This window comes from Trachinotus anak, unplaced genomic scaffold (assembly GCF_046630095.1).
Source record: "Trachinotus anak isolate AG129_WGS33_773 ecotype Australia unplaced genomic scaffold, CSIRO_AGI_Tana_v1 ptg000013l, whole genome shotgun sequence".
Lineage (NCBI taxonomy): Eukaryota > Metazoa > Chordata > Actinopteri > Carangiformes > Carangidae > Trachinotus > Trachinotus anak.
The window spans coordinates 19480504-19507913 of NW_027273864.1; the positions used below are offsets into that span (position 1 = coordinate 19480504).

At 40.1% G+C, this 27410-nt stretch overlaps 3 protein-coding genes across 4 annotated transcripts in view; 2 read left to right on the forward strand and 1 right to left on the reverse strand.

Moving 5' to 3' along the window:
• syn2b (synapsin IIb) overlaps window positions 1-9019 on the reverse strand; it is a 75044-nt gene extending 66025 nt beyond the window's left edge. Inside the window, exon 1 of the mRNA XM_071493899.1 lies at window positions 8001-9019. Within this exon, the coding sequence (XP_071350000.1) occupies window positions 8001-8440 (440 nt within the window). The 5' untranslated portion in view covers window positions 8441-9019. The remainder of the gene's footprint in view (window positions 1-8000) is intronic.
• Window positions 9020-16885: 7866 nt separating this feature from the next.
• Window positions 16886-24728, forward strand: tamm41 (TAM41 mitochondrial translocator assembly and maintenance homolog). Of its 2 annotated transcripts, XM_071494882.1 has the most exons (9): window positions 17247-17277; window positions 17435-17527; window positions 18467-18649; window positions 18909-19001; window positions 19156-19306; window positions 19772-19917; window positions 21765-21930; window positions 23005-23067; window positions 23775-24002. In XM_071494882.1, exons 2-9 carry the CDS (start codon window positions 17522-17524, stop codon window positions 23864-23866), a joined length of 900 nt encoding a protein of 299 aa, XP_071350983.1. In that variant the 5' UTR covers window positions 17247-17277; window positions 17435-17521; the 3' UTR covers window positions 23867-24002. The 2 variants fall into 2 exon arrangements, with proteins under 2 accessions (XP_071350982.1, XP_071350983.1); XM_071494881.1 differs by lacking the exon at window positions 17435-17527 and having other exon boundaries at window positions 16886-17277; window positions 23775-24728.
• A 1046-nt stretch (window positions 24729-25774) lies between these two features.
• vgll4b (vestigial-like family member 4b) overlaps window positions 25775-27410 on the forward strand; it is a 37767-nt gene continuing 36131 nt past the window's right edge. The window contains exon 1 of the mRNA XM_071495430.1: window positions 25775-26008. The gene's annotated coding sequence lies outside the window, so the exon portion shown is untranslated. The remainder of the gene's footprint in view (window positions 26009-27410) is intronic.

Here is a 27410-nt window from a genome sequence, read left to right on the forward strand (position 1 = left end):
AACATAGTGTACATACTTACCAATACACAGAGGGGATAGTTTCCGTCACATTCAAATTAGCTAAAAGGCTAACTGTTTTTCTTGCCACAAATCTAATGGGTGATCTGTACTCCTAACAGGCCTTACAGATAACGGCTCTTCTTGATGGTGGTTATTAGTCAGTCGTTATTGACATAGCCAGTGCCTCAAGTCTGCATTCAATATCCTGCTCCCGTGGGAGCAAGCATGAGCCTTGTGTTTATTTAGGTATTATGGATAAAGTATGGAATATATATATATAAATTAGCATATATAAAAATGCTAATCATGAAAGCTGTACAATAAAACCAGCGTGTAATTCTACCATTAAGTAAAAGATGACAATGACTGTTCAAAGACAATGACAAATATTTAATAGATTTCACATTTGATTAGTGTTTCCACTCAGGTTTTATCATGTACCATTGGAAGAAAACCCAATCAGTGTCATTTAAATTCAAAAACAGGTTAAATCACATAACACCAATAAACTTGTAAAGCTATCATGTCCTGTTTTTGAAGTTACAAGGTTGGAAATTTTACCCTGGAGTTGTTTCTGTATCAACCCTTGGGCTGAAAATGCCACCAGTCTAGTGTGCCAACAGCTGAGAGGTACAAGACATTAGGAGGTCGAAACCAAGAGCACCTTACATAGTGAGCATGACGTTGCCACAGGCTGTAATAAGGTCAGATCTCAGCCTGTGCGTTTGGAAATGTGACCTGCAGATGAGAACCTTTGTGCCACTGATAATTCCTAATCACTGACAAAGTCAAACCTACATCCTGCAAAATCCCTTGAAAATGTTCTGACCTGTTTGCTGTATACGGATGTGTTGTTTTAACTTTTAACAATAAACCACTTTATTCCCAAACCAACCTTCCGTAGTAAATCACCCAGAAAATACTGAATTCTGTGGGAAAAACTTTTTTCTATCATGTATAATTAGGTGACAGAAAACAGAAAGAGAATCCAGGTGCTGCTTGTAAACGTGTGTGTACTGTATCTGTGAGATGTGGATGGAAATAAACAAAGCTCCACCTCCCCACCTGCTCTCACTGTGTACGCCTGTCTCAACCAGCAATGGAGAAAATTAGAACGACTTTTTTAATGCATGCTTGAATTCAGTCTCATAGACATACACAAACAAACTGTGTACATTCGTTTACATTCAATTCAGGTCACTGACTGATGTCACAAAACTGTGACTGAGTAAAAACAGTGGGCTTTTTGCTGTTCAGTCACAGGAAACCAAATAACCAAGTGAGGGGCATGGCAGTCAATCAGTTGGTTGGTCCACTGCTTTGATCCAGACTGAAATATCTCAACAGCGATTGCGTTGACATTCATGGTTCTCAGAGGGCAAATTATACTGACTCTGGTGATATCCTGATTTTTCCTATAGCACCACCATGAGGTTGACATTTGTGGTTTTGATTTTAATGTCTGAACAAGTGTTGGATGGACTGCCTTGAATAAATTGGGGTCTTTTCATCTAGTCCCACCATCAGACTTAGAACTAAATTATATAAGAAATGTTAGAAATGACCTGGATAAAGTTAAAGCAATTTGAGAAAACACCTCACCACCAGAGCAATGGTGGAGTTAGCAATGGTGGTGCAGTTATGGAACATACTAAATGTTTACCAGAACGTGTTAGATATAAATTTATACAGATGAAGATTTTATATTGAATTTATATAACTACAGAAGTTCAATAAAATTAATCCTAATATGTCAGATCTACGTTGCATGAATGTGGAGAGAGAAGATCTTTAATACACATATTATGCCCAGAAACAAGACAATTTTGGGCAGGAGTACAAAATATGTTAAATACGAACGTATCAGCCAAAAGTGTACCTGTTGGGAGTTAGAATAGATGTAACACAATGCTTCATAAAATTGTGAAAAGGACCATATCAACAGGAAAGAAAGGAAACCAAATTGTTTTTGCTTGAATCACTGGCTAAAGGACTTTATAGAACTGATAATGATGAAACGTGCAGCCTCAGGCCTGCAGGGGCTTTCTAAAGATAACAGCTTAGATGGAACAAGGACATTTTAAAAACACTATATAATTGAGAGAAATTTAATTTAAGAAATGATTTGACTGTTCATGAAACAAAGCCTGAACCTTCCAATGTTGAACGTTGAAGTCCTGACAGGAAGGATTGGTGATGCAATGATTTCCTAAAAAAGTATGTTATATTTATATATTTTTGCTTTTTTTCTGCAACCTTTCTGGCTTACTCTCCATTGTGCTGTTGGTTTTTGGTCTCTCTTTTTTTTGTCCTTTGTAATCATAAATTTGAATTTAAAAAAAGGATCTTTACATGGCTGTAAACTCTGTAAACTGTCTTGTGCTAGTTTTTCATGCTCACCAGTCAGTTTGTGGGAAAAGGGCAGCATTTTGCAACCACTGATGCAGTAAGAATAAAAGAGTGTTTACACCCCTACCACTTCTGTGATGCGATTGTAAATGCTGCTGCTAGTTGGCTAAACAGCATTATTAAAACTCAAGCTACAACTGCAGGGCTACTGGGTGGCACTCGCATGAACCCCTGCTCATCACGGAGCTGTGCGTCAACCTGCAGTCAAACAAAAAAGCCCTCCACTGTGAGTCATATTCAAAAGGCAACAGTCCAAAATAATCTCCTCTGATGGACACTTATGCAATATAGGTGGTAAATTCACTCACTGGTACTCAGGCAGAAACTGCAGAGTACATACTCAATGGATACATAGAGAGATAAAGAAAGGGAGAGCAAAAAGAGAGAAAGAGAGACAGACAGATATAGAGAGCAAAGGAAAGAGAGCAGATGTGGCCTTTGGGCTGAAACTGCTGAATCACCATGTCTCTTCTCATTATTTCATCGCATCATGAACCCAGAGCACTTTCTCTAGAGCTACACACAGTGACCATCATGATAAAAGGCAGATATGCAAAGAGAAAGAGGAAAGAGATGGAGAACACAGCCCTACAGAGAGAGGGTGAGACAAACAGGAAAGACCATCACAATGAAATCCAGAATAAAAGGGAGCTTCCCAATTCTTCTCTATCCCTCTCCTCCTAAATCCTCCCCTCTGTGCTGGTATCACCTTGAAAAGCCTTGGAGGACACCGTCTCTACCCTAACCCATCTCAATGGGCTCGGGTCTGTTACATAAACACTACACAATGCTAGTCAAACACACACATTCTGAATTGCCTGAAAATACATTCACTCTTTCATCTTGGCTTCATTGCTGGACTCCTGTTGTGTGTGTTCTTTTTTCTTTTCTTTTTTTTTTGTGGCAGTCAGAGCAAGCCACAGTAGTATAGCTGATATTTGAGAGCTTGAAGAGTAAGCCATCAGATGCAGAGAGACTCATTATACCTGTGGTTGCTTATGCAACTGCCAGCCAACATTTAACAGGGGATGCCAACTTTATTGGGAGTTACAGGCTGCATCTGTATCTGCATGTCTAGCTTTCCTCAATTTGCAATTCATGCCAAATGCACAATTATGCACAATTTAGACTATTTCAAGATGCGAAGTCACAATGATTTAGAGAGGGACATTTAAATTGTGGACTAGAAGAAGTTTAATTTCGGAAAAAGACATATGGAGGTACAAAGGACTAACAGAAGATAGACAGAGCAAGATCAAGTAAAAGCATCATTATTATTATCCACTCCGGACATCTCAATAAAACCTCTATGAGGGACATTTATTAGGATGTTTTATCTCAGTTAATTGTAATTGACAGGTGGAAAATGACTAATACTAATTGCATGCCCTTCCCTTTTAGCCTTGCCATCAATCTGCTCATCAAACATTGCTTATAATTCACTGGCGTGGGTGTAACATGGGCTTTGATTGTGTTAGGTTCTTAAATGACAAGTAGCTCAGTAATACCATGACACTGCGTTAAACTGGGTTGTTGGATTCATTCATAGAAAACCCTAAAGATTGAATGTGTCTCCCAGTCTGAAAAGTTCAATTTATGTTTGGTTTGTTTACCAAAGATTTCAAAGATCAACTTTCTGCCTGATCAAAGTGTTGTTAGATTTTCGAAATCATGCAATTAAGTCATGGTAATAATTTGTCTTACTCGAGGCTCTAAACGGCATTAGCTTTCCACATACATTTTAGAATTGATTTTAAAATTGTATGACTTACTTTTAAAGCGAAATTTGGGCAGGACCTATAATATGAAGACCTCTTAACATATGAGCCTGAGTCTTAGATCATCTAATAAGTTACTTCTTGCTGTTCCCAGGTCCAGTGATGTGACCAGAGGGGACTGCACTTCTGATGTTTTGGGCCCTCAAACTCTAGAATTCACTTCTTATAGTTTAGACATCTGTGTCAACTTTAAAAAAAACGTATCTTTTTAAAGTTGACACAGATGTCAATAGTCTAAACTATAAGAAGGTTTAAGGCACTTCTGCACTGGCTTCACTTATAAGACCCAGAGTTTACGTCTATTTTTATATACAGTCTATGGTGTTATGTAGCATGTGAATAAAGTAATCCAGTATCTGTGTGCAGCTGCATGTGTGTGTCTGAGTGTATTTTTACACATATATTCATTTTCCTGTGGATTATATATCCATGTGTGGACATACATACTTGTTTTTATCACTCATTTTACTACTATATTGTTTTAGTAATTTATTTTACTGTTTTTACTTTTGCTTAATTTATCTTGTTTTTATTGCCTTGTGAGGCACTTTGTGACATTTGTTTTTAAAAGTGCTATAAAAATAAAGTCTATTATCTGGCTCTCTCAGACTTCAAGGACATTTAATACATGTATTGGACTGAAGTATCTTCCAAATGAATTTAATTTAGACTAATTTAAGTAGTTATAAATAAATGTCCTCTCAGCTAATGGCAGATCTCAGAAATCATATATGTGCTGTTTTATCACAGGAGCTTTGTAATTTCATGCAAAATGAAATAAAGAAGTCTCATAACGAAGAGGATCACCAAGTACATTTCAGGCTTTGGGCTGGTCCTATCCTCAAAAACATTAAAAAGTCAAACAGATAAGGTATATCTTATTTCTAATTGATCAGAATATAGCCTTGATGTGATTGATATAAAGAATCTTTACAGAGGGGAAACTTGCACTTTCTGTTTTCCATGTTATATTACTGAGAACCTCAAGTCCCGCTCTTTGCTGAGTGGAAAATCAATAACATTTAGCAGAATGCCTCTCTGGCCCAGATGCTTTAAGGAAGGCTCTGTCTGCAAGTATGCCTTCAGAGAATAAACATTAATATTAATGTTGAAGTCTATGGATGATAGATAGTTCACACATCTAATGGGAGGACTTCTGAAAATAATGCCACTGAGGATGCAAATTTGTTGCATTACATTTCTTAAAGGTTAAATTATATTACTTAGTTGGCATCATAGAAGTTGCACTTGTCCTGTACCTAACTTTCATTTGTATCCAAGGATTTAGGGACTTTTCTGGTGTGGACCAGGGCAAGGGTGTGGCAGAGATTGTGTAAGGATGAAAACATGTCTTTCTCTGGCTACATCTATGTATTATATTTTACAGTCTTCACGTAGCACACATTTGTATTGTATGTCATCACACTCAAACTCACTCAATATACAGTACATTGCTATAATTGCTGTGCATGGCTCACACTTAAACCACAATATATCATGTGATTGGTTAGTAGTTGCTAAAAATCACTTAAAACGGTGGTTAAACACAGTGAGAGGTTACAGCAACAAAAAGCTACAGTGACTTCAAAGGCTACAGTATATTTGCAAATGGCAGCTATGGTGTGTTTTAGTGGCTACGTAGTTTTCACTTACTCATGTGTTCAGGCAGGTGCAAAGCTGTAAACCCAAAACTCTCTTAATGTATTTCAAATATATATGCAATACGGAAGTATGGTCATTACAAGGAAAATGAAGAGGCAGGATTGCATGGATTCTGAATGTAGGCTGCAGTGTCTCACTTTCAGATGTCGCCACATCATGGGTGGAAGCCATCCAATCCGCCGAAACACTCACAGCAAGCAATACAAGATCACCATAATGTAGAGCTGCCAGTCCCACTGAGTCAATACAGTGTAGTAGAATGCTATAGGCAGATATGCATAATGCACCTTTATAGAGATAATCCTGTGTTGATTGCGATGAAAATATTATCTTCTCCACTAAACCGTGAAAACCATTCGGTCCATTTTCAAGCTCCTGTAACTCAGACATTGCTCCATCAGTTGTACATGGCACCAGTTTATTTCAAAACACACGCCAGTACTACAGCAATGGATTGTATTATAACATTAGGATACTGCACATAAGCCCTGCAAAGAAACTGGAATTTGTGCAAAAATTACTTATAGTGACAGAGCATTTATAGTCATTTGCATTTTACATTTTGACACTTGAATCTCAGACACCTGCAAAGGCAAGATCCCAAAGAAAGGTGTACTTGTATTCTTTTTTGGCACTAAAGCATATTTAAATATATTCATGTGCCAAAGATTTACTGACCTAGAAATGGAAATGAATGTTTTCAGATGTTTGCAACTAAAAGGACGCTTTTACAAGCAGAGTAGAGTCAGCTTCCAAAATCCTAATATAGACAATATCTACAAACCCATGCAAAGTTAGCAAACAAAACAAAATATCAACTCGAGCTCCAATTTTTTGGTTTGTCTCAGTTGTTCTGATGCTTTTGACCATACCATGGTCATCTTCATCTGCAAATGGAGTTTATTCCATTGTCACTGAACAGTACAGTCTTAGGACTTCCTCATCCATGTTAGTTTAATGACTTGCCATTTCATTCGAGACATTGGAAACAGCAAAGGTCTCAACTCAAGGTCCACTTATTCACTTGTTCTGCTATGCTTTCAACCACATCACATGGTTTTTGTCTGCAACATAACAACGCTCAGTTATGTGGGATACCAAACAATAATTGCCATATGACAACACTCAGCAAAGTCCATTAAATTTAAAAGGTCAAAAGGGTCTCATGTGGCTTCCACTTTATCACATAGACCTCAATACAAGGCTGACAAGATAAAACTACACCTATGGCTGTAAAATCCATCATCAACATCCACGCAGAAAACCTTTATAGCCAGAAAATGTGATTTGCAGGGACAGAGAGCAGCGAGTGGGACAGCAACATTATTACAGAGCCAAGTGCTCACATATCACAAGCAGAATGCAATGTTTTATTCAGAGCTACATGCTCTTGAACAGTGTATGATGTATGAGTTAAAAGCATAAGGATAATATCCTGTTAGCCAACTTGTGCTGTCAAGGGATGGAAACACTTACTCTTGGTTCTCTAATACTCACACTCAGACACACATGTACACACGCATACACACTTACAGCGTCATGAAGAGTCACATAAACACACAAAAATAGAGACAGGTGACAGTGCTGGGTGGTGGGATGTGTGAATCTGAACCCCAGAGAGACGCTGTCCTGTCTGTTCAGATTAATGGAGCTGCTTCTATTTTGGGAGCAGCTTCAGTGAGAGGAGAGAGGACATTTCAATATAAAGACGTGAGGCACAAACAAAGACAACAGACTGTGACTTAAGGATGTAAGAATTAATTTCATGATTCTTGCAAGATGAAAATCAATCATAATTACGTGAGTATTGGAAAATGTGAACCATTTAATCACGTTGATCTCATCAAAGGCCGCACAAATGAATCAACATCTTCAACATCAACATCATCTCTAATTAGTGTCGGTCAGCATTAAACCAACACAGCCAGTTTTAAATTAAAAGATCATCATGTTCCTTCTGGCTGACTGTAAACCAAACATTTTAACACCAAACATCCCCAAAAAAGTAGAAACTGTGTTCCTGTTTGTTGGGGGTTAACTAAATATTCCTGTTTCATTCATTCAGCACGACCACCATTCACATCAACTAGCAGTCAGTCAACTGAACAACACTCAACCGATCATTAAAGTTGCTTGTGTCTTAACACTCACCACTCATGCTGGGGCTCATCAATGACCAACAGGATCTTGAACTTCTTGGACAGAGAGGGAGAGGGAGCCGACTGCTCCACGAACCCGGCGGCGGACGCAGCCGTCTGTTTGACCGCGTTGGTGATGGAGCTGAAGGAGCTGAAGAAGCCAGAGGAACCACCGGAGGAGGACTGGGCCTGCTGAGGCTGCTGAGCAAGCTGGGTCGGGCGCCGCTCCTGAGCTGCGGGGGAGCTGGCTGGAGCCTGGGACGGTGTTGGAGGTTTGGTCGGGGACTGGGCAGGGACGGGCGCCGTGGCAGGGGGTGCACCCTGCGGGGCAGGTGAGGAGGCAGTGGGGGGAGGAGGAGCAGGTGGGTCAGGCCTCTGGAGGTCTGTCATGTAGCCGTTGGGCAGGTTGGACATGAAGCTGCTGTCAGAGAGACGGCGTCGGAGGAAGTTCATGATTGCGGTTGAAAGGTGGGTCTCTCAGGCGGTCGGTCAGCTGCTCTCCTAAGTGTGTCTGTAAATTTCTTGGCTGAATGGACGAGAGCAGAGACAGGGAGAAACACACCGGTCAGAGGTTAGATGAATGACAGACAGCAAACAGTCCAAATGATCGAGGGATAGGGGACGGAGAGCTGCTTCTGGGTTGGAGGAAATGGAAAGCAGGAAGCAAAGGATGGATGAAGTGATGGTTACAGCTCTGGTCCAGTCTTCAAGAGACAGCTCTCCAAAGCGCAGCTAAACCAGCACAACAGCAGCCAGCGTGTTATGTGGTGTTCCTCCTCCCGAGCCTCACGTCTTCCTCACAAATGCGTGTGTGTGTGTGACGTGTGAGAGTGTGTGTCTGCAGCAGAGAGGTGTGGTGTCGTCCCCTTTGGTGAGATGCTGGTGTTCTCCCCCCTCTACTCTGCCTGTTCGCCTCTTGAACCGCTGCAAGCTGAATGTGCTCAAGAGATGCTGCTGCTCTCTCTGCTTATCTCCCTCTTTCACTCGCTCACGCTCCCTCTGCCCTTTTCTTCTCGCTCACTCACTCACTCTCTCACTCACTCTCTCGTTTGGCATGCTCAGTGGCGGTCCCCCCCCACCCCACCCCTCCCTCGCCTCCTCTCTCCTGTCATCATCCTCCTACATCATGGACTACGTGTGTGTGTGTGTGTGTGTGTGTGTGTGTGTGTGTGTGTGTGTGTGTGTGTTGGTCGTGCTGCAACCTTGTAGCGCTGCGTGCCGTGTGCAACCAGTGGAAGGGGTTTCCTGAGACAGCGCATAAGGTGGAGTTCACAGATGGAAACACCATCCACCCTGCTCTGCAAGCCCCACCTCCTCCACACGCCATCTTTCTATCTGTCCACGCATCCATTTTTTTCTTGAACCTTCCTTCTCAAACCTGTCTTCCTTTCATCTCTTTTCCCTCCAATTGTGGGCTCATGTATGTGATGCATTTTCCTGGTGCATTCATTCTCGTAGACCCCCTTGTGCATGTGGCATGACAGAGGGCAGGGTCGATTTGTTATTTAGACCACTTTGATGAGGAGGCTTAGGTAGGAGACAGGAGTAAATCAGAAAAAGGAGGAGGGGAGAAGGACAGAGATCCATCTATCCCTCCTGCTTTAGTCAAATTAGTCGAATGATTACCTCCAGTGGAACGTGTTGCTTCTCAATAATGTGTTCTGCAGCCTCAGACAGCAGCACATGACGGTAATGGTGGTGCTGACCAACGGTAACCAAGCTTGAAGAGACCCTGTAGTGATCAGTCTGATCACTTTTTGATCTCTGTGGGAGGATCTGTAATGATTACTAGTGCAGTCACGGTTTCCAAATTATTACACTTGAGGGAACTGCAGTATTAGCATGTAAAGTAGAAGCAATTAAAGGGTTCCCAAAATGGTAGATTAACTACACATGTTCAGCCTGCAAATCTGCGGGTTCAGCACACAGAGAACTCAAAAACAAGTCACACAACCACATAATTAAATCTATATTTATTCTTTCAATTAAAGAAGTAGACACAGCTTTTTTGTGTGCCTCAGACTGTTTGCCTCTGTCTCTTTCACTTCTTATTCCTGAACAAACATCTCCTCCTTGTGTCTTGCTCCATTACATATTCAACTATTTCAAGGCACGAGAAGAACAGGATTCCTAAACGCCGTCAGCAGCAGCGGCAGCAGGCTGCGTCTGAACTGTTTGCTGCTCTAAGCTTTACTTCAAAAAAACAGCCGCAAGATGACAGGACAAAGAGGGAGAGAGAAGATTATTCACGCGGGAGGAAAATTCCACACACGTCTGAACCACACTGAGGAGAACAGCTTGGCATTAGAGGACTGCAGTAGAGGAAAAAATAGACTTACATTACAGGATCTCCAGAGGTGCTCATTTAGAGATATTCAGCAGCCCATTTACTGGATTTGACTGCTCATTCAACATCAAGCATTGGCATCTCTGGCAACTCTCCGCCTTCCTTTTCAACGCAGATTTGGCTGGCACTGATATACTCAATTATATCTCAATTGATGGAAATAAATTCCTTGACCTTTATGCCACTGAGAGGTTGCTTTTCAGCTGTAATCTAAACCTCTCATAAGGCCACACCTCTTTTGAACCTCAGCTATTTTTGTGTGACTCATTATTTATGCTTTTGTACACATGAGAAATTGTTACCGGATCGATTACTGGACGTTATTGCACCAGATTCCATCAGCCTCTGGCACTCACCTTTTATTCACCCCTTGTTGATCATAAAACTGCTCCAGAACCGTGGGCTGCGCTTTTAAATTTATTGAGGACCATTGCTGCTACAGTGCATCCAAATTTATATTACGTGGAGTGTGACAGAAAATGTGCTGATTACAGAAAAACATATCCTGCTTTTACTGTCATTAAAAAATGACATGTCCAAGGACACGTAAATTTGAACAGTGCTCAGTCCTGAAAAGTGCTTTTTTTTTTTTTTTTTTTTGCAGAGCTAATGCAGGATGCACATTTGTAGCAAGTCACGATGAGTCAAGCCCAGTGGGGTTGGGGGTGGGGGGTGTTTAGTCAACCAGAAGAGAGCCGGAGTGAGTCACAGAGCTGCAATGTGAACTGTAGCAGCATCCTAAGCTCATCCTGGCCTACATCTTTCATGACATACACAACACATAACAGCCATTACATAATACTGTGAGTATGTTCATGAAATTAGGCAGACAACACAGTCAAAGAAAAACACTGTTTGTGTTAAGATGAAACAGTGGTGTTTTGTGCATTATAGGGAGCTCAAGCTCATTCTGCACTACCATTTACAAAGATACACTCCAGTACAAATATATAGCATCATCCCTTTTGAAGTAAGAGGTACCCTAACTACAATAAGATTATGTCTCTCCAACTTTCCTCAGGTCTGCTCCTTTTAAGTACGGCGTAGCTTAGAGAGGAGATGTAATCTGCCTTGTGCTGCTGCTCTGGGGGAAACAGTAAACTAGCAGATCCACAATGTCAGGGACATCACTCATCCGTCATCACAAATGTACTACGAGAGCATACTCAAATACACATGTGCAAACACATCCTCACGCATAAACACAGATGCTGACAGTCAAACCCATCCTGAATGCATTCAGTAATTAAATTGATTAATGTGATTCACCTTCAACCGCACACAGGAACACAGGTTTATAATACAAAACTATTTTTGGTGGGGGTTAGTAAATTTACACGTTACATGATTTGTTGACGTGTGTGTGTGTATAGTGCACACAGTCCTGGTTAAATGCTGCTTTAGAGGATTTGCTGCAGATAGAGTGTGCGTGTGGGTGAGTATGCAAGGGTCAAACCTCCTGTGGCTTCATTGGCTCAATTGGGATAATCCATGAAAGATTTGAACATTTAGGCCATGTGCACATCTGGCATCGGCTGTAGCTGCTTGTGACATGGTGTAAAACATGCTACAACCTCAGCACATAACTGCAAATTCTAGTATCTTAATGAACTGTTCAAATTATTCAATTCATTTCCAATTCAGTCTGGGTTTTATTAGATTGATAAATGTCTTTTTAATGAGTAGATGTAATGGGGCTGCTATAGTGGAGAATAAAAACTGAATAAATTGAAGTTTGCCTTGCAGGGAGTAATGTCAGACACACTGGCAGGTTAATTGAAAACACAGGGAGCACAACACAGCAACAGATTTATTCTGGCCCTGCGCTATGGTCTAAGTCCTGTCTTAACACGAGGTCTTACAATGCTGGACATTCACAGAAGTCATGTCACTGTGTTTCTTGCGTTACAAGTTCAGTTTAAAAAACATCAGAAAGAAAGCAAGGAAAAACATGTTAAAAGTCTGTTGTGGCCTCTGAAGCAACTTCAGGGAATAGAGTAGATTCAGAAAAGCTATTGTAAAAAATTGCTCTTTAAATGAACTTTAACAGCGCTGTGTGGATGGAAGGAGCTACAAGATTAAAACACCCACACACAACTCAAATATCTACAGCAAATCCCCCAAAACACCATTCATCCAGGAGTCTGTACACCACACATACATACGCATGCACACACATCCAACAAAACGTACTCTGCAGAGTGTGTTGCAGTGCTGAAGAGTCTGATGCTGACATTTGTGATAGGCCTAGTTGTACTGTATATTTTAGGCACAGCGTGACATTCAAGATTCAAAACTGCCATGGCAACAAGTAGAACAGAAGCTGGCTTGGCAAGCACAACAATAAAAGCACCACAAAGATGATAAGCAAACTGATTAGCAGGACATTTCAAGCAAAGAAGTTAGAAGCAATGATTTAATAAAACTTATTATGCATTTTAACCATTTCAGTCCAACTCACTGTAATCACTACCACTAAGTGAGATGCATACCCATGCTTGAAATATAATTTAAAAGATAACACTGTATTGCTGTTTTTGTGATAAATAAAGATCAGAATCAGAATCAGAATCAGTTTTATTGCCAAGTATGTTTTCACATATGAGGAATTTTTTCTGGTGATTGGTGTACTCACTAATGTATGTCACTAACCTGATATTTGTTGTATTTTCATGTAAAATTGACTATACAATAAAGCCATAGATTCTAAGTCCTAATGGATGGACAGAGGATGAATACAAGCACCTGCCAGTTGAAATAGACAGAAAGTTCATGGCCCACTGGGTCTGATGAATGTGTATCTGTGTGTGTGTGTGTGTGTGTGTGTGCGTGTGTGCGTGCGCGCGCGCGTGTGTGTGTGTGTGTGTGTGTGTGCGTCTGTGTGTGTGTGTTTGCTTGCTTTAAAAACAGTTAAGAAACAATCCAGCCTGAAACCACCTATTGATTTTATGGCAGTTCTATTAAGTGTCCTCATGTGATGGTTACATGAACTCTTTCACTAACACATACACTGTTTACACTGTTTAAATAAAGTGTGATCTACATTTGTTCCATTACAAATCAACTGAAACTATTTCAAACTATGATTAAAACTGGTATTAATGTTGTCACTCAAACTCTCTTTTTACCTCGACTGGGCAGTTTAATTTGGCTTTCACTCGCTCCTGACTCCCACATTATGAACATTACTGGCTCACCCCCTGCTTGGTGACACCGTAACCCTTCTGTGTAGTAAGATAAAAGTAGCTGCCTCTGTTTCCCTCCTCCTGTGGGGCTCTGGAGCAGCTGTGCATCTACACAAGTGTGTGTGTGTGTGTGTGTGTGTGTGGTTAATGGTGCATTCTCGTTTGATGCTCCATCACAAGGCACGGACAGCAATGGGAATCTCCATGGCAACAGGCATGCAAAAACTGAAAAGATTCTCCTAGTTAGTGCATGTGTGTGTGTGTGTGTGTGTGTGTGTGTGTGTGTGTGTGTGTGTGTGTGTGTGTGTGTGTGCATGTTTGTGTTTGTACCCACACACATACGATATGTGATATGTGTGTGATGTGTGATCATATTACACATAGGATGTGTGTGTGTGTGGTGTGTTAATATTAGGTGAGCTTTAAACCGCCTCTGAGGATTTTCATGATTCTGTATTCATCTATATTCCTCTACATGTAGTTTGGTTTGATTATAATTTGCCCTCTGAAATTTCTATAAACTGAGCAGCTGATAGATATTTAGATTTTAACCAGCTAAACATAAAGTGCAATCTGAACTGCAATCCTGGTCTTTGCCAAGTCATACCTATCGAAGCTGCTGACATCTAAATGAATTGTTCCTGAGGCAGCCACTCACACTCTAGGAGAGGCACTCTAAGTTGAAAATCATGTGGCACCTTCAGACTAAACCATGAGACAGAAACATCGTCCAAATCACTTCAAATTGGAAAATCAATGTGCAATCACCACAAACACTGATTCGGTTTAATTAGTTGTTCTTGCTCCAGACAGTTAACGCAGGCAGCCTTTTCTTTCACTCCTATCACTGCAGTCATTTTCACACTGGCCCACACAAACACCATGAGGAAAGATGAAGGTGCGATAGGAGAATTCTCACTGTGGTTGGAAAAATATATTTTTTATAGTTTTTCTTCCTGTCTACTTGTCTGCAACCTTCTTCTTTGCCTCACTACCTGAGCCAACTTCCCCTGTGCAACAATAAGTTTATTAAACATTAGCAACACTGAGCATGAAAGGTGTCTCTTTCAGTCCTTAATTTTCACATACAGTTGACTGCATAGTTTCCTTAATGTGGCCATAATAAATATTTTTGTGATAAGAATGTATCAAGCAATCTACTTGCAGAATATTATCATTATCATAATATTATCAGTTTGATTACATTGCTCTGTAACTGCTGATGTATAAATACGCTACTAGGACAACAGGTTTGTCTTACCAACTAAATAAACTGTCGATTCTACTTTATTGCACTTTATTGCAGGTTAAAAGCTGGACTAAAGAATATTTGTACATTAAAAAAATGATTATGTGTCATGTCTCTCATAAAAACAAACCCACAGAAAATTATCACTCAACTCCGCAGTTCCCCTCAGCTCTAAGGAGAATTTTAGTCTATTAGTCACAAAATTTTACACTTTTGGTTCAGTCTCATCACTTTCATCAACCTCATTTCCAGTTGATTAACCCACTACATGTTACCTACCCAGAGACAGCTGACAGAGACCAGCAGGTTAACATAGTCACTAAACAGTCAAAAATTTCCCTGGGGAGTTGGTGGAAACCAAAACAGAGCAAAAAGGAGAATGAACATTGGACTTACATGTGATGGCCAGAAACACAACTCCAAATAATTGCTAATGCACAGTCTCTGTTCGATGTGTCAATAGGAAACTGTTAATATGTTCGCCATTTGAGTTTATCTTCAACAGCTTTGTGGATTAACCTACTTAATTCATTCAAATTTACAACAACCGCTCCTCAATTATACCTAAATAAGGACAATTTGACCATAGAAAAACGGAATGTATCCAGTGATGATGATATTACGGATTCATAAGGTAATGCATTGGGGGGGGGGGGGGGGGGGGGGGATAGCCAGAGGTCAGCAGAATGCATGTAGGGTAAGGACTAATGTGCACCTCTAGAGCAATGATCACAAGTGTTAATACAGCATTTATATGATGTAGTATAGGATGAAAAAAATACCATTGATGCTCCACTGTCCCTGAATTAACGAGGCACTTTAACACAGTGAGTGGGCTTGTTAGTCAGGATCCAGTGACCTTATCAATATTCATCTGGCTGAAAAGATGGCTCAGGGCAGTTACTTAGAAGATAATATTTGTCCCACTCTTGACGACTCCATAATGAGCTGCAGACATGTTGCTAACTGTCATGAATCTACATTCAATATTTATTCATTCAAATAAATGTGCACATTGGGCCCATAAGACTCGCCACTAACGGTGTGGTGAGGACTGATGATGGCCTTACAATCTTTTTTGCTTTTACTGCTGCAGAAGTATTTCACATGAGCCTCACACTAGAATAATTCTACTACAATGGGTGTTCTTGGTGTCTTTTGTTTTAGGCTTTGTAGAAAGTTTATAAGTTGTCAAAAACTGAAATATTTGCTTTTACTTTCAGTGTTTTGTTTTTTTTAAATATATGCATTGGTTCAAGTCCAGAACTGATGTCCAAATGTAAACGTCTGGGACCTGACAAGAGCAATCGTCATCATCTGCTAAGGATGATTAAATTCACAAAGATTTTTTTTCTTTTTTAAAGATGTGTAATACAATGTGAAATGTATACACCCCAGAAGATGAGACTTGTCAGTCCTGACTTTCACTGAGCCTTCATTATTCTTTGACAAATAAAACAGACTTCATCATTGCTCTGGTTACTTCACATGCAACTGATCCATGAAAAAGAAAACTTCAGACAACAAATACTATAAGCTAAATGTATCAGTGCGTTTTTAAATACTCTCACAATTAACATCAACCTCTGGGGTGGACCAAATTAAAGAAACACTTGCCATTATCATGCAATACAATTCAACAGCACCGTACAGCAGCTGTCTCTAAAACAGGTTAAAGAAAAACTGATTATAACCTTCACGAAGAGAGGATTTATTGCAGGACTGTTCTATCAGTATCATTTTATAATTATTATTATTATTATTATTTTGTTTTTTCATAGGACTTTCATCAAGAATAATGAAGCAGAAAATGCCTGGTTCAATTGCACACAACACCTCTCACAAAATACCACAACCTCACTGCCCCTCTGCTAATCCTGGGAGAAAACCGCCCTCTGCCGGCTGAATTTAGAGTCGCTCAGATTTCATTTAATTTTAAAATACAGCAATATGTGTTTCTCAGCGTACATTTCACGACAAAATGCAACCATGGCGTGCAGCTGCATGCAAAACAAGCAGCAAGGTAGTGATTACTCGGGCAGTCTCACGGTTCACGTTGCTCACCTTCCACCTCTGACTCCATTTCCCGTGAGCCCTCAACCCGCAGCGGAACCTCTGACGCATATTTTAGTCGACTGTCAAACCGCGCAGCTGACCCAAACTGATCTGACGGACGTAGTTAAACGATAAAAGTGACAGACCTGTTGATATCCAGGGGCTGTGGGGGTGTTCGGCGGCACCGAGTCCCTGCGTCTGAAATGTCTCTCTTATTTCATGCGTCTGAAACCTCGTTTTGCCCGTTATTCAATCGACTGTCTTGCTCATAAACCAGCTGGCGTTGCTGCTGAAAAACAGCCCTATCCAGTTCAAAATGACTCTTCCAGCTTTGCACAACACCGGCGTGCTTTACAGGAGGATTCTGTCACAGTTTCCCCAGGACATCAGCTTAGCTTTTGCCTATGGGTCCGGCGTTTTCAAACAGCATGGGAGCAGCCAAGGTCAAATGGAGGTAAGAGACACCTGTCAGTTTCTAAACTTAAACTTTCTGATGAGGCACCATTTACCGAAGTGTCATAATATGTAGCCTAATTAATGGCCCTTATTAATGGTTAATGAATGATGACTTACATATAAGCCAATAATAACAATAACTTTTGGATTGCCAGGTTGTGGAAAATCCTCCTCCTCTAGAATGACACTTTGCAAGCACTCGAGTTCACAAGGGAGACCCCTCCAAACCGTCAAGTTTATAAATGACAGTAAGTCATCAACAAAGGGTCTCTCACTTTCTACTAAGTCATCTTGCACGCAGTTATAAACGTTAGCAGGTCATCAGTAAAAGTTAATGGGTGTTTCACTTTGTTATAAGCCATCAGCAAAACGTAGTCACATATAAACCTTAATAAATCATTAATAAAGGTTTCTGAAATAATTGATCAAATCTATAGTTATAAATGTTAATGGGCTGCTCATAGCCCTTTTTTTGGAGGATGAGCGATCAAACAATTCTTTGGAGGTCCCCAAGACAAGAGAAGAAGATTATCATGCTGGAGGAGGATTTTCCACAACTTGTCAACCCAAAAGTTGTTCTTAATAGTAGCTTACAGCACTTCTACAAAGCTATAGTAAATAAGTAGTTATCCATTAATTAATGAATGAATTAATTTATTTATTTATTTATTATTAAACCCTTAATAAATTGTTCTCTGATACCTGGCCTTGCACTGTAAGTGAACTGTATAACGTTGTTACAGTGAAATTCTAGTATAGCCTGAACATGCTTTAATAAGTAAAGTCAGAGTAATGGTCCATGTGTTACGAAAAGTGAAAATTGCATATTGTTAGGAGTAAAGCCCAGTGTTAGTACATGAAGGGGAGGGCAATCTGTTTGAAATCAATGCCACTACATCAATATTGATATTGCAAATCAATATCACCATATTAATATGGATAATTGAAATCAATAACTCTATATTAATATCAGTACATTTCTAATATGCATCTCAATATTCCAAAATATCTTTTCTAAGAATTGTAGTGTAAAATAATGAACTTGTTTTTCTGTGCTCCACAGTTATGCATTGTATCAGACAAAACTTCTCACTCAATAACTCATTTTGTTAATTTTTGTATTGCAGTTATCATATCACCACAATAAGATCTCACTAAAAATTCATTTTCACTTTTAATATATACAGAAGAACATGCTGGACTTTGTGTTTGCGGTGGACGACCCGGTGACGTGGCACACCATGAATTTGCTGCAAAATCGCAAACACTACTCCATCCTCAAGCTGTTGGGGCCCACGATGATCAGCTCCATACAAAATGAACATGGGGCTGCGGTATATTACAACACACTGGTGCCTGTGGATGGGAGGGTAAATGACATGTCCTGGCATCTTTCTATTCACCCAAGCCTACTGAGCTCACACTGACTTCTCACATGAATTTACTTTTTACTTTTTACTCTTGTCTTTAAATAGAAAAAGGAATGCAAATTAAAAACAACATTGTTTTTGTATATCTAAGGGGAAATTCATAAATGTAGAAAAGGTAGTATAAACACTGCCTTCTCCTAAAACTCGATGTTACATGCATGAGCCACATACATCTATAACCTTCTCCTTTTCTTCACAGATAATCAAATATGGTGTGATTAGCACTGAGTCCCTTATAGATGACCTGATGCACTGGAAGACCTTGTATGTTGCTGGACGCCTTCACAAACCAGTCAGTATCCTTTTTATTGTCCAAACTGTTGATTGTCAGTCCAATCTATTACTTTTTCCAGCTTCTGACAACATTATTTGAAATATGTAGAAACAGTAGAAACGATGTTTTTCAAAAAGACCTCACCACAGGTGCTTTTGCCCATGCCGTACAGGTGAAAATGCTGGCGCAGAGTGAGAACGGAAAGCTCCGTGCTGCTCTGGTGGCCAACCTGAAGAGTGCTGTGACGGCCTCCTTCCTCATGCTCCCAGAGAGCTTCACTGAAGAGGACCTTTTCCTGCAGATAGCTGGCCTTTCCTATGCCGGTAACTAACCCACACAACTACATAAACCTAAAGAAACACACAACATGCACCTTTAACCGTTGTTATTCAAAGACAGCAGAGAAGATACCCGTATGGTTTAAAAACTGTGTGTACTTTATAGATATGCATGTGCGGTAGGCTCTAGTTTAGTTCAGATGTAATGTAGTGAAATAGAAGCAGGTAAATTAATGCCCTGTTTGCTAACCCTACAAATGTTTACATGCTGACTGAGAACGTGCTAACAAGGGGAGTGTTGCCATGACGCTTCCCGACACAACAGAGGTAGGGAGGTAATGCCTGGTGAATCAGAGGAAATTTCCGCTGGAAACTGAACACCAGAAATAGTTTGCTGTCTCAGACTTTGTTATTGCTATGGCACTGCAGCAAAGGTAATAAACTGTAAAGCAAATATTACAGCAAATATATGAACACTGAAGGGAAAATATTTTGTCTTTGCCTCTGAAGGGGATTTTAGGATGGTGATTGGAGAAGACAAATCCAAGGTGGCCAACATCGTCAAAGACAACATTCAGCACTTCAGGATTCTGTATAGCAACATCCTGATGGACTGCCCTCAAGTGGTCTACAAACCTCAGCAAGGAAAACTTGAGGTAAGACATAGTAAACATTCATATACAGAACACAGACCTACTTATATTATGTTTATTGTTATTATGCAACACATCTCAACTTGAACATCATGTACTGCATCTACAGTTTTTCCTTTTTTTACCTTGGTACCCATTTTACATTACCATTAGACCAAAATGGTGTATAATGAAAAAGGAAAGTATTAGTGTGAAAAATTCAACTTTAATTCCTCTACAGTAGCGGTTTGTAGATTTTCTTGTGACCTGCTCTACATAAAGTATATTTGCATGTGTATATATTGAATGACATGAATACACTTTCCTCTGCATTCTCCTCAGTGTACAGTTTCCTCTTGTCTTTATCTTTTTAACTGTTTAACTGCCACCGCACCCTGTTATACCAAGGAAATACTCGTCACCCCAGGCATCACACCATCCTGGAATAACATGTTTAGTAAGTTGTTAGGAGGAGCAGCTAAGACCTCAGCACTGCGTTTCTATTGTTTGTGTCATGTAAGTGAGTAATACCTCTTGCAATGAGCAGTACTTTGGGGAATTGTGCACTGTGAGCCATGCATGTGAGGGATACACTTGTGCTCTTGTGCGTTATTAGGCAGTGCGGCACAAGTCACACAAGCTGATGTGCACTTGATTCGTGTGGCAAGAAGATATTTAAGTGGCTGTGTCACACCATTAACCAAATATTCTTAGCATAATTTCACCCTCTCTATTTGTTCCCACTGACCACCCAAGCCAAATCCTGCTCCCCGAGGAAGCACAGTATAATACGCTATCATAGTTTTTATGTGTGGCACCACTATGTGGGGTGGATTTAAAGCTGTCCTGTGGAGTTCTATTGCAAACAAATAAATTATGTTTATATTTACTGTTGCTCACCAGAAAGCATTTATGTGCATCCCTGAGGTCTAACAAATGTGTTGAAGGCATTTCCTTCCTCATAAAACATTGGGAAAGCTGTTTTTTTTAAACATTTTAAATTCTGCTTTGTTTACATTCAGACTCTATGTTACCTTCTTAAGTCCTATTTATTGCGATCACCCCAGGAAGCAGTTTGAAGTCAAACGATAAGAAAAAATGAGAGCACTGACAAATTTTATTTGCTGTAAAATGTCTGTGTCGGTACCTGTCTGTAAGAAAAGAAATGCTTTAAAAAGAAAGTTTTTAAGGGATTCTTTAATGTGTGTTATATGTTTAGTGTTAGGATGAATACCAGCCAGTGTATTGTTATGTATGTTTATATGTATATGTATTTGGTAGATACAACATCAATGTTTGACATATCAAACCTACTAATACTTTAATACTACAGTCCTGCTCAAAGTCCATTTTGTAGAGCTGTAGTATGAAACCAAAATAGGTGACCTTGTGTCTGTGTCAGGACATCAAGGACAGGCTAAACATGTCATGAATATTGATGTGTTTTGAATTAAGGCTGAATAATAAATTGAAAACAAAATCACAATATGGCCAAGTGCAATATCCAAATCGCAGGTCAAATGTGTTACAACATACCATAAATGAAGCATTGTGGTGCTACAGAGATGCCCTGACTTTCAAAACATATTCTCCACAGTGAAAATTAAATGTAAATATGACCACTCCTGAAATTATGACTCATATCGCAATTGTAATATCTGCCAAAATAATATTTTAGCATATTGTTCAGACCTAGTCTTAATTAATTAGTGTCCAAGCTCAGGAATACATTTACACAGGATCTGGGCTCCAAAGTTAAACTGATTCTAACTGAGTTTACAATATTCCGCTGCTAATGTTAAATAACCAGAAGTTACAGGTGTTATACTGTGTGATAGAAGGTTCAACACAGTATTCTTGTGTATCTGCAGGTAGACAAAAGCCCAGAGGGCCAGTTTACTCAGCTGATGGCATTGCCACGTACCCTCCAGCAAAGGATCACAAAGTTGGTCGACCCGCCGGGGAAGAACCGAGACGTGGAGGAGATCCTGCTGCAGGTGGCTCAGGACCCAGACTGTGGAGCTGTTGTACAGCAAGGTACAGGAAGGAAAGGGATGGAAGGGAGGGATGGAAGAGAGAGACTGATGGAAAAAGTAATCACTCCCAAATGTTTTATTAAAATTCACTCAGTGGGATCTGAGATACAGTGCACAGTGGATGTATGGATCAAGGCCAATATCTAGTGTGGTAAATACTGGAAAGTAGGATAGTGTTACAAACGAATGATGTCAGGAATCCATTATACCAACATACTAATACAGCCAGTATTTTCTCAAGAGTAATACACGGATGGCTAAGTAAATGAGTAGTAATTCAAAGAAAATGTCATCCCATGTCACCCAATCAAATCCAAGATTCATCGTCCCTCCTGTTTTCTTTCAAACATTATGAATAACAAATTAATGGACAGATTAATAGTCACCTTTAGATGTCAATATCCAAAGGTTATGTCCAGATGGATTCTGATGAATAGAGTAAATTGAAAACAATATTTTCTTAGTTTTTTTTAATGAGTGACATAAAACATCACATAAACCAAGAACAATTTACAGACCTATGTGCCAAAATCAAACTGTGCTGGTTGGAAGTCTGGGGCACCACTCTAAGTTGAACTTGGTAGGTTTAAAATACCTGCATGGTGGTAATCACTTTTCAGTCATGACAGGCCAGAGTTTATTTTTTAGTGGAAGAACTCTTTTTTAACCTTAAATAGGAAGTGCCTTAGAGAGCATCACAGCCCTGTAATAAATCTGGTAAATCTCCCCCATTTGGTGCAGCACAGGTCTAACCTGTTTCCCATCCAATATGTCAGTTCTTCACAGGCAGCCACTGTAGTTAACTGAGTAAACCATTAACAGGATGGAGGAAGATTCATCGATTTCCATTCCCCAGCTTGATGACTGTGTGGCTCCATCTTGCCACCATCTCTGAGCCTATGAACAGGACCACAAAACAATAAATTCTAAATGAATTCTGCAGGGGTAGATGTTCTTGTCAGTGGATTATCCAGGCTCTGCTCATAAGCGGCAGTCATAAAGTCATATTGCAAAGTGATGACTCATTAAATGTGTTTTTAATTGCATGTATACACATGCTCTTGTTTCCCCTCAGGTATCTCATCTATTGTGAAAGCCTCTAGTATTACACAGAGTATCAAAGGCATTGCTACAGCAGGTAACAACTCTTTTTTTCTTCATTTGATATTTTGACAGAATCCTTTGCTGTGTCTCTAATCGGATACTTCAGTCAGCACACTCAAATGTAGTACACTGTGTACACAGTATACTCACTGGCTTAGTGTGTGGATTCTGACAGGGTAGTGTTGTCTCAAATCAACATGGCCGTTGTGCTACTAATGGCTTCTGCCCGACAACAACGTAGTGGTACTCTGTGACAAAAACATTAGCGTAGGAATGTGTAACTCACATTTGTCTGGTGCAGTGTCCACCATGACAGCTACAGCCTCCTTGGTTGTCATTTTCACAACTTTGGCAGCCCCTCCCTCTTCCACTACTTCTTGACTGTTTTGAGTGCACGATCATGCGGGTACTTATAGTGCACTGCATGTTGCCGTGCTTGTCAGTGTGAATGCACTTATGCACTCAAAACAGCAAGTGTGAGTATGGGAGTGTGTGATTTGAGACACAGCAATAGCTTTGACATCGTCAGATTGTGTTATTACTGTATGGGCTGTATGTGTTATATCGTTTAAACTGTACAGAAATCAAAGTGTAAAAATGACAGTTTCTGTTTGTTAAACTAAAATGTCAAACGATTCCTTTAACATGGCCTTTAAACGTGCCTCTCACCTTTATTTAGCTGTGCTGTGTTTTAATTTGATTGTTAATGCGCAGTGCCCTGTGTGTCCTGCTCCCCCCCAGGCCTGTGGAAGACAGTGTCTTACAGCTCCAAGAAACTAATGAAGATGTGGAAAGGGTGGAGGAGGAAACCGTCTGTGTCTCAGATGTCCTGAGCCAGTCTGTTCACCAGGAACCTGTTTGTCTTTATGAGTGTCAGTCTGACAATCGACGTCCATCCTTTGACTTTTACCCTGACAAACTGTGGCTGGATCAAACGTCCCCTAACCTCTGGTTGTGTCACTCCATAGTCTGTATGAAAGGGATCACTGATGAGGTGTAAGGCTGTCTGAATAGTTTAGAATCACCTGTGCGACTGCCCTTTATCAAGCAATTCATAAAAGTTGTAGAATAAAGGATGACATTTCACGAGACAGACTGTATTATGGCTGACATTTCAGAATAATACACACTGGACCTTTCTGGATGATGACACCCACACACACACACACACACACACAGACACAGTGACTGGAGAGGAACTGCTGATTGGACCCACACTGCAACAAGTACCACAAGTATAATGAAGAAATAATTAATATTCTCATCTATGTGTCATTTTCCGTGTGACAGGTGCTACCCAAATGACATGATAGTGCAGAACTTGATATTTTTATGGGCAATTTTCATCTGTGTGCTCAAAGAAAGGCATTGATTGATTCATATAGCTGTGGAGTAATGTTACATGTTACACACACATGCATGCACTTCTCATCTCCTTGCCAAAGATCTGAACTCTGTCATCTCTTAAATCTATATATATAACTCTATTAACTCCATATCTCAGCCAGTGCACATAAACTAAAGATAGGGTCATGCTTTTTGAGAAGCCGTTTTGGAGGAGTCTGTCTTATCCTTTACCGTGATTGAAAATGTTCCTGATTGTTAAAAGAAACCGTTAGACCTCTCTGCCCCCAGTCGGTGTTTCGATTGGTTCACTTTGAAAATGGGTTTAATAAAGTTTTTAATATAACAGTATCTCTCATTACTCTGTCTTCAGCACCAAGATTTCTTTAGTCCATAAAAACCCCAAAGTGATAGGTGAAATAGTGAAAATATACAATATATGTCACAAAACACTGAATTTACAAGATAATATACCAAAGTTTAATTCATATTATTTACTGCTGAGGAGGATTAATATTTCACTATGGCGGACTGAAGTGAAACATTCATTCTGATTATAAACAGCACATTATTCTTAGAGTTAAGATATATTTACAAAAAGACAAACAAAGATGGCACCATTTTTCTGTTCTTAATGTTTCTGGGAAATGTCATTGTATCAAGATATAATCAGAAATGATACATTTGAATGAAGTCAGTTCTGTGGTAAAAGTCAACTTTATTCCATCATAGTACTCAGTAGTACAGTCACAGGTGAAAGTATCAGTTGCTTCCAGTCACTTGTCTTGTTTATCCACCTTTGTGTTCACCACTGCATCATTAGTCATACTGGAGAATGTCATCAGTCATGGACACATGAATTATTTTAAGGCAGGCTCACATCACCTCCTCTAATTTCTTTTTTTTTTTTCCCTCCAGCAATCTACCAGCCTGCACTGCGCTCTTTTTTATACAATCTCTATGTACTTTGGGATTGTTTGCTGAGCACACATGCTTCTCTATGCCACTTTTCAGGTCAACATTTTTACAGCTCCACACACACACAGTCCAACTGTGCTGTGAGTGGTGCAAAAAAAAACAAACAAAAAAAAAACAAAACTAAACACATACACTCAAGTAATGTAATTACGTGCAGTTTCGAGGTGCTTGAACGTTACTTGACTCGGCTTGTTTCATCACACTACATGTTTCATCACATCGGGGGGTTTCAAACCCAGTGACAGCGGCCTCACCTTCAGAGGATGTGATGCAATGCGCCATTATCATAATGTATGCTGATATCACTGCTTCTCTCCTCCACCAATCAGCTTGCTCCACTTTCACCACCTGCTAGGAACTGAATTCCATCATTCCAGGCATTCCTGCCTCCCTCCCTCCCTCCCTCCCTCCTCTTCCTCGTTTACAACCAAGTTTGCTCCGACAGCTCTGCTACTATTGTCCTCCCTCGCACAGCACCGTTTGTCTGCGGCTGTCTTCTTTTTTCTTTTTCTTTTTTTTTTTTTTGTGTATAACTCTGTGGAATATATACGTGTATTTATTTATTTATTTTTTTTGGTTTGTTTGTTTGTTTGACTTCATCTCTTGTGTGGACATTATCATACTGGAAGACACCAAAGTGGCGCTTGAAGGAGGTATGTGCTGCTAAGACGTGAAGTTGTATCTGACTTGACACTGTTTCGTGTTTGGAGGGTAGGGGTGCGCTCTGCGTTTGAGCCGTGCGGGTTAAACTTCTTGTGGATGGGGACAGTGTGGGGAGGAAAGCGCTGGATGTGCGAAGGTGATAGTTGAAATTTCATTCACGATATGAAGCGGCACTGGCGGGTTCCCAAACTTTCTCATGTCAAGACCCCCCCCCCCTCCTCCTTCCTCCTCCTTCCTCCTCTTTACCACATGCTTTTGCGGATTTTGGGACATGTCGCTGTCTCAAGTAGCCTGCATCTCTCCTTCCCTTGAGCCAGGTTCAGGTTCCAGCCAGGCTGTTTTGCCGTAGACCTTCCTGGATACTCTCCTAGGGAGAGCCGATAAGGAAACACTGAGTCAGGCTGATATAAATACTATACACGGCTGGTGAGAATAAACATGGACGCACTTGCTACTAATGTGTCCGAGTCGGGTCACAACACGCTAAAGTTTGTCGCATGTCTTCAGGCGGACGGTGTGCGTCAGAGGCGCAGGGAGAGCAAACCTGACGTGTTTTGCGTTTTACTTCAGGTTTGTAATTATGTTCTCGCTCGGAACGCACAGTTTTCCCGGAGAAATGAGGGAAAGGTATCCGAGGAATGCAGAAAGAGGGAAGAGAAGCGCGCTGGAGCGTTTTTTCTTTCTTTTCTTTTTTTTTTTTTAAATCCAGAAATACCTTTCATAGCACAGCCAGACTGTAGGCTCAACATTGCAGGACACAAATCCCCCCCCCCCCCCCCCCCCAAAAAAAAACAAAACAAAAACGCTAAAACAAAGTAAAGGACAGTGTTCAAACATCACAGGAAGGTCATGATAATAAAGGGGAAGAGTTGTAATGAAACCACAGTGATGGGAGACGTAGCCATATCCTTCTAAAGGAGCAATACAACGATTTTAAAGCAAAAGTCCTTCATTCAAAGCTTAAAGTAAAAGTGCAAACATTTATGAGCTAAGTGTAGTTACTGTAGATATCAGTGTGCAGAAAGGCTGAGTCTTACTGTACAGGCTTACTCTTTATTATAGCCTACTGTTGTTGTGGCTAATAGTGATGGTGCATTATGGTGTCAGCAGCATTTTAATATTGTGGCTAATTAGAGCTGCAACAACTGGCCATTGGTAGATTGACTGAAAATTAATCGTTAACTATTTTGATAATCAGATTTTAACCATTCTTTAACCAAAAATGGCAAAATTTCTCAAATATTCTCTCTTTGATATGATAGTAGAGTGAATATGTTTGGGTTTGGATTGTTGGCCAGACAAAACAAGACATGTAGACGACAAGACATACAAATAAATGGTTTTAGTATATTTGCAGATATTGCAAAATGTCTTTTGGCAGTTATTTATTTT

Coding starts and splice junctions, on each gene's coding strand:
- tamm41 (XM_071494881.1), top strand. CDS start 17,140: ATGACTCTTCCAGCTTTGCACAACACCGGCGTGCTTTACAGGAGGATT. Junction 19,918..21,764: donor CTCAGCAAGGAAAACTTGAG/GTAAGACATAGT, acceptor GTGTATCTGCAG/GTAGACAAAAGCCCAGAGGG. Junction 21,931..23,004: donor TGGAGCTGTTGTACAGCAAG/GTACAGGAAGGA, acceptor GTTTCCCCTCAG/GTATCTCATCTATTGTGAAA.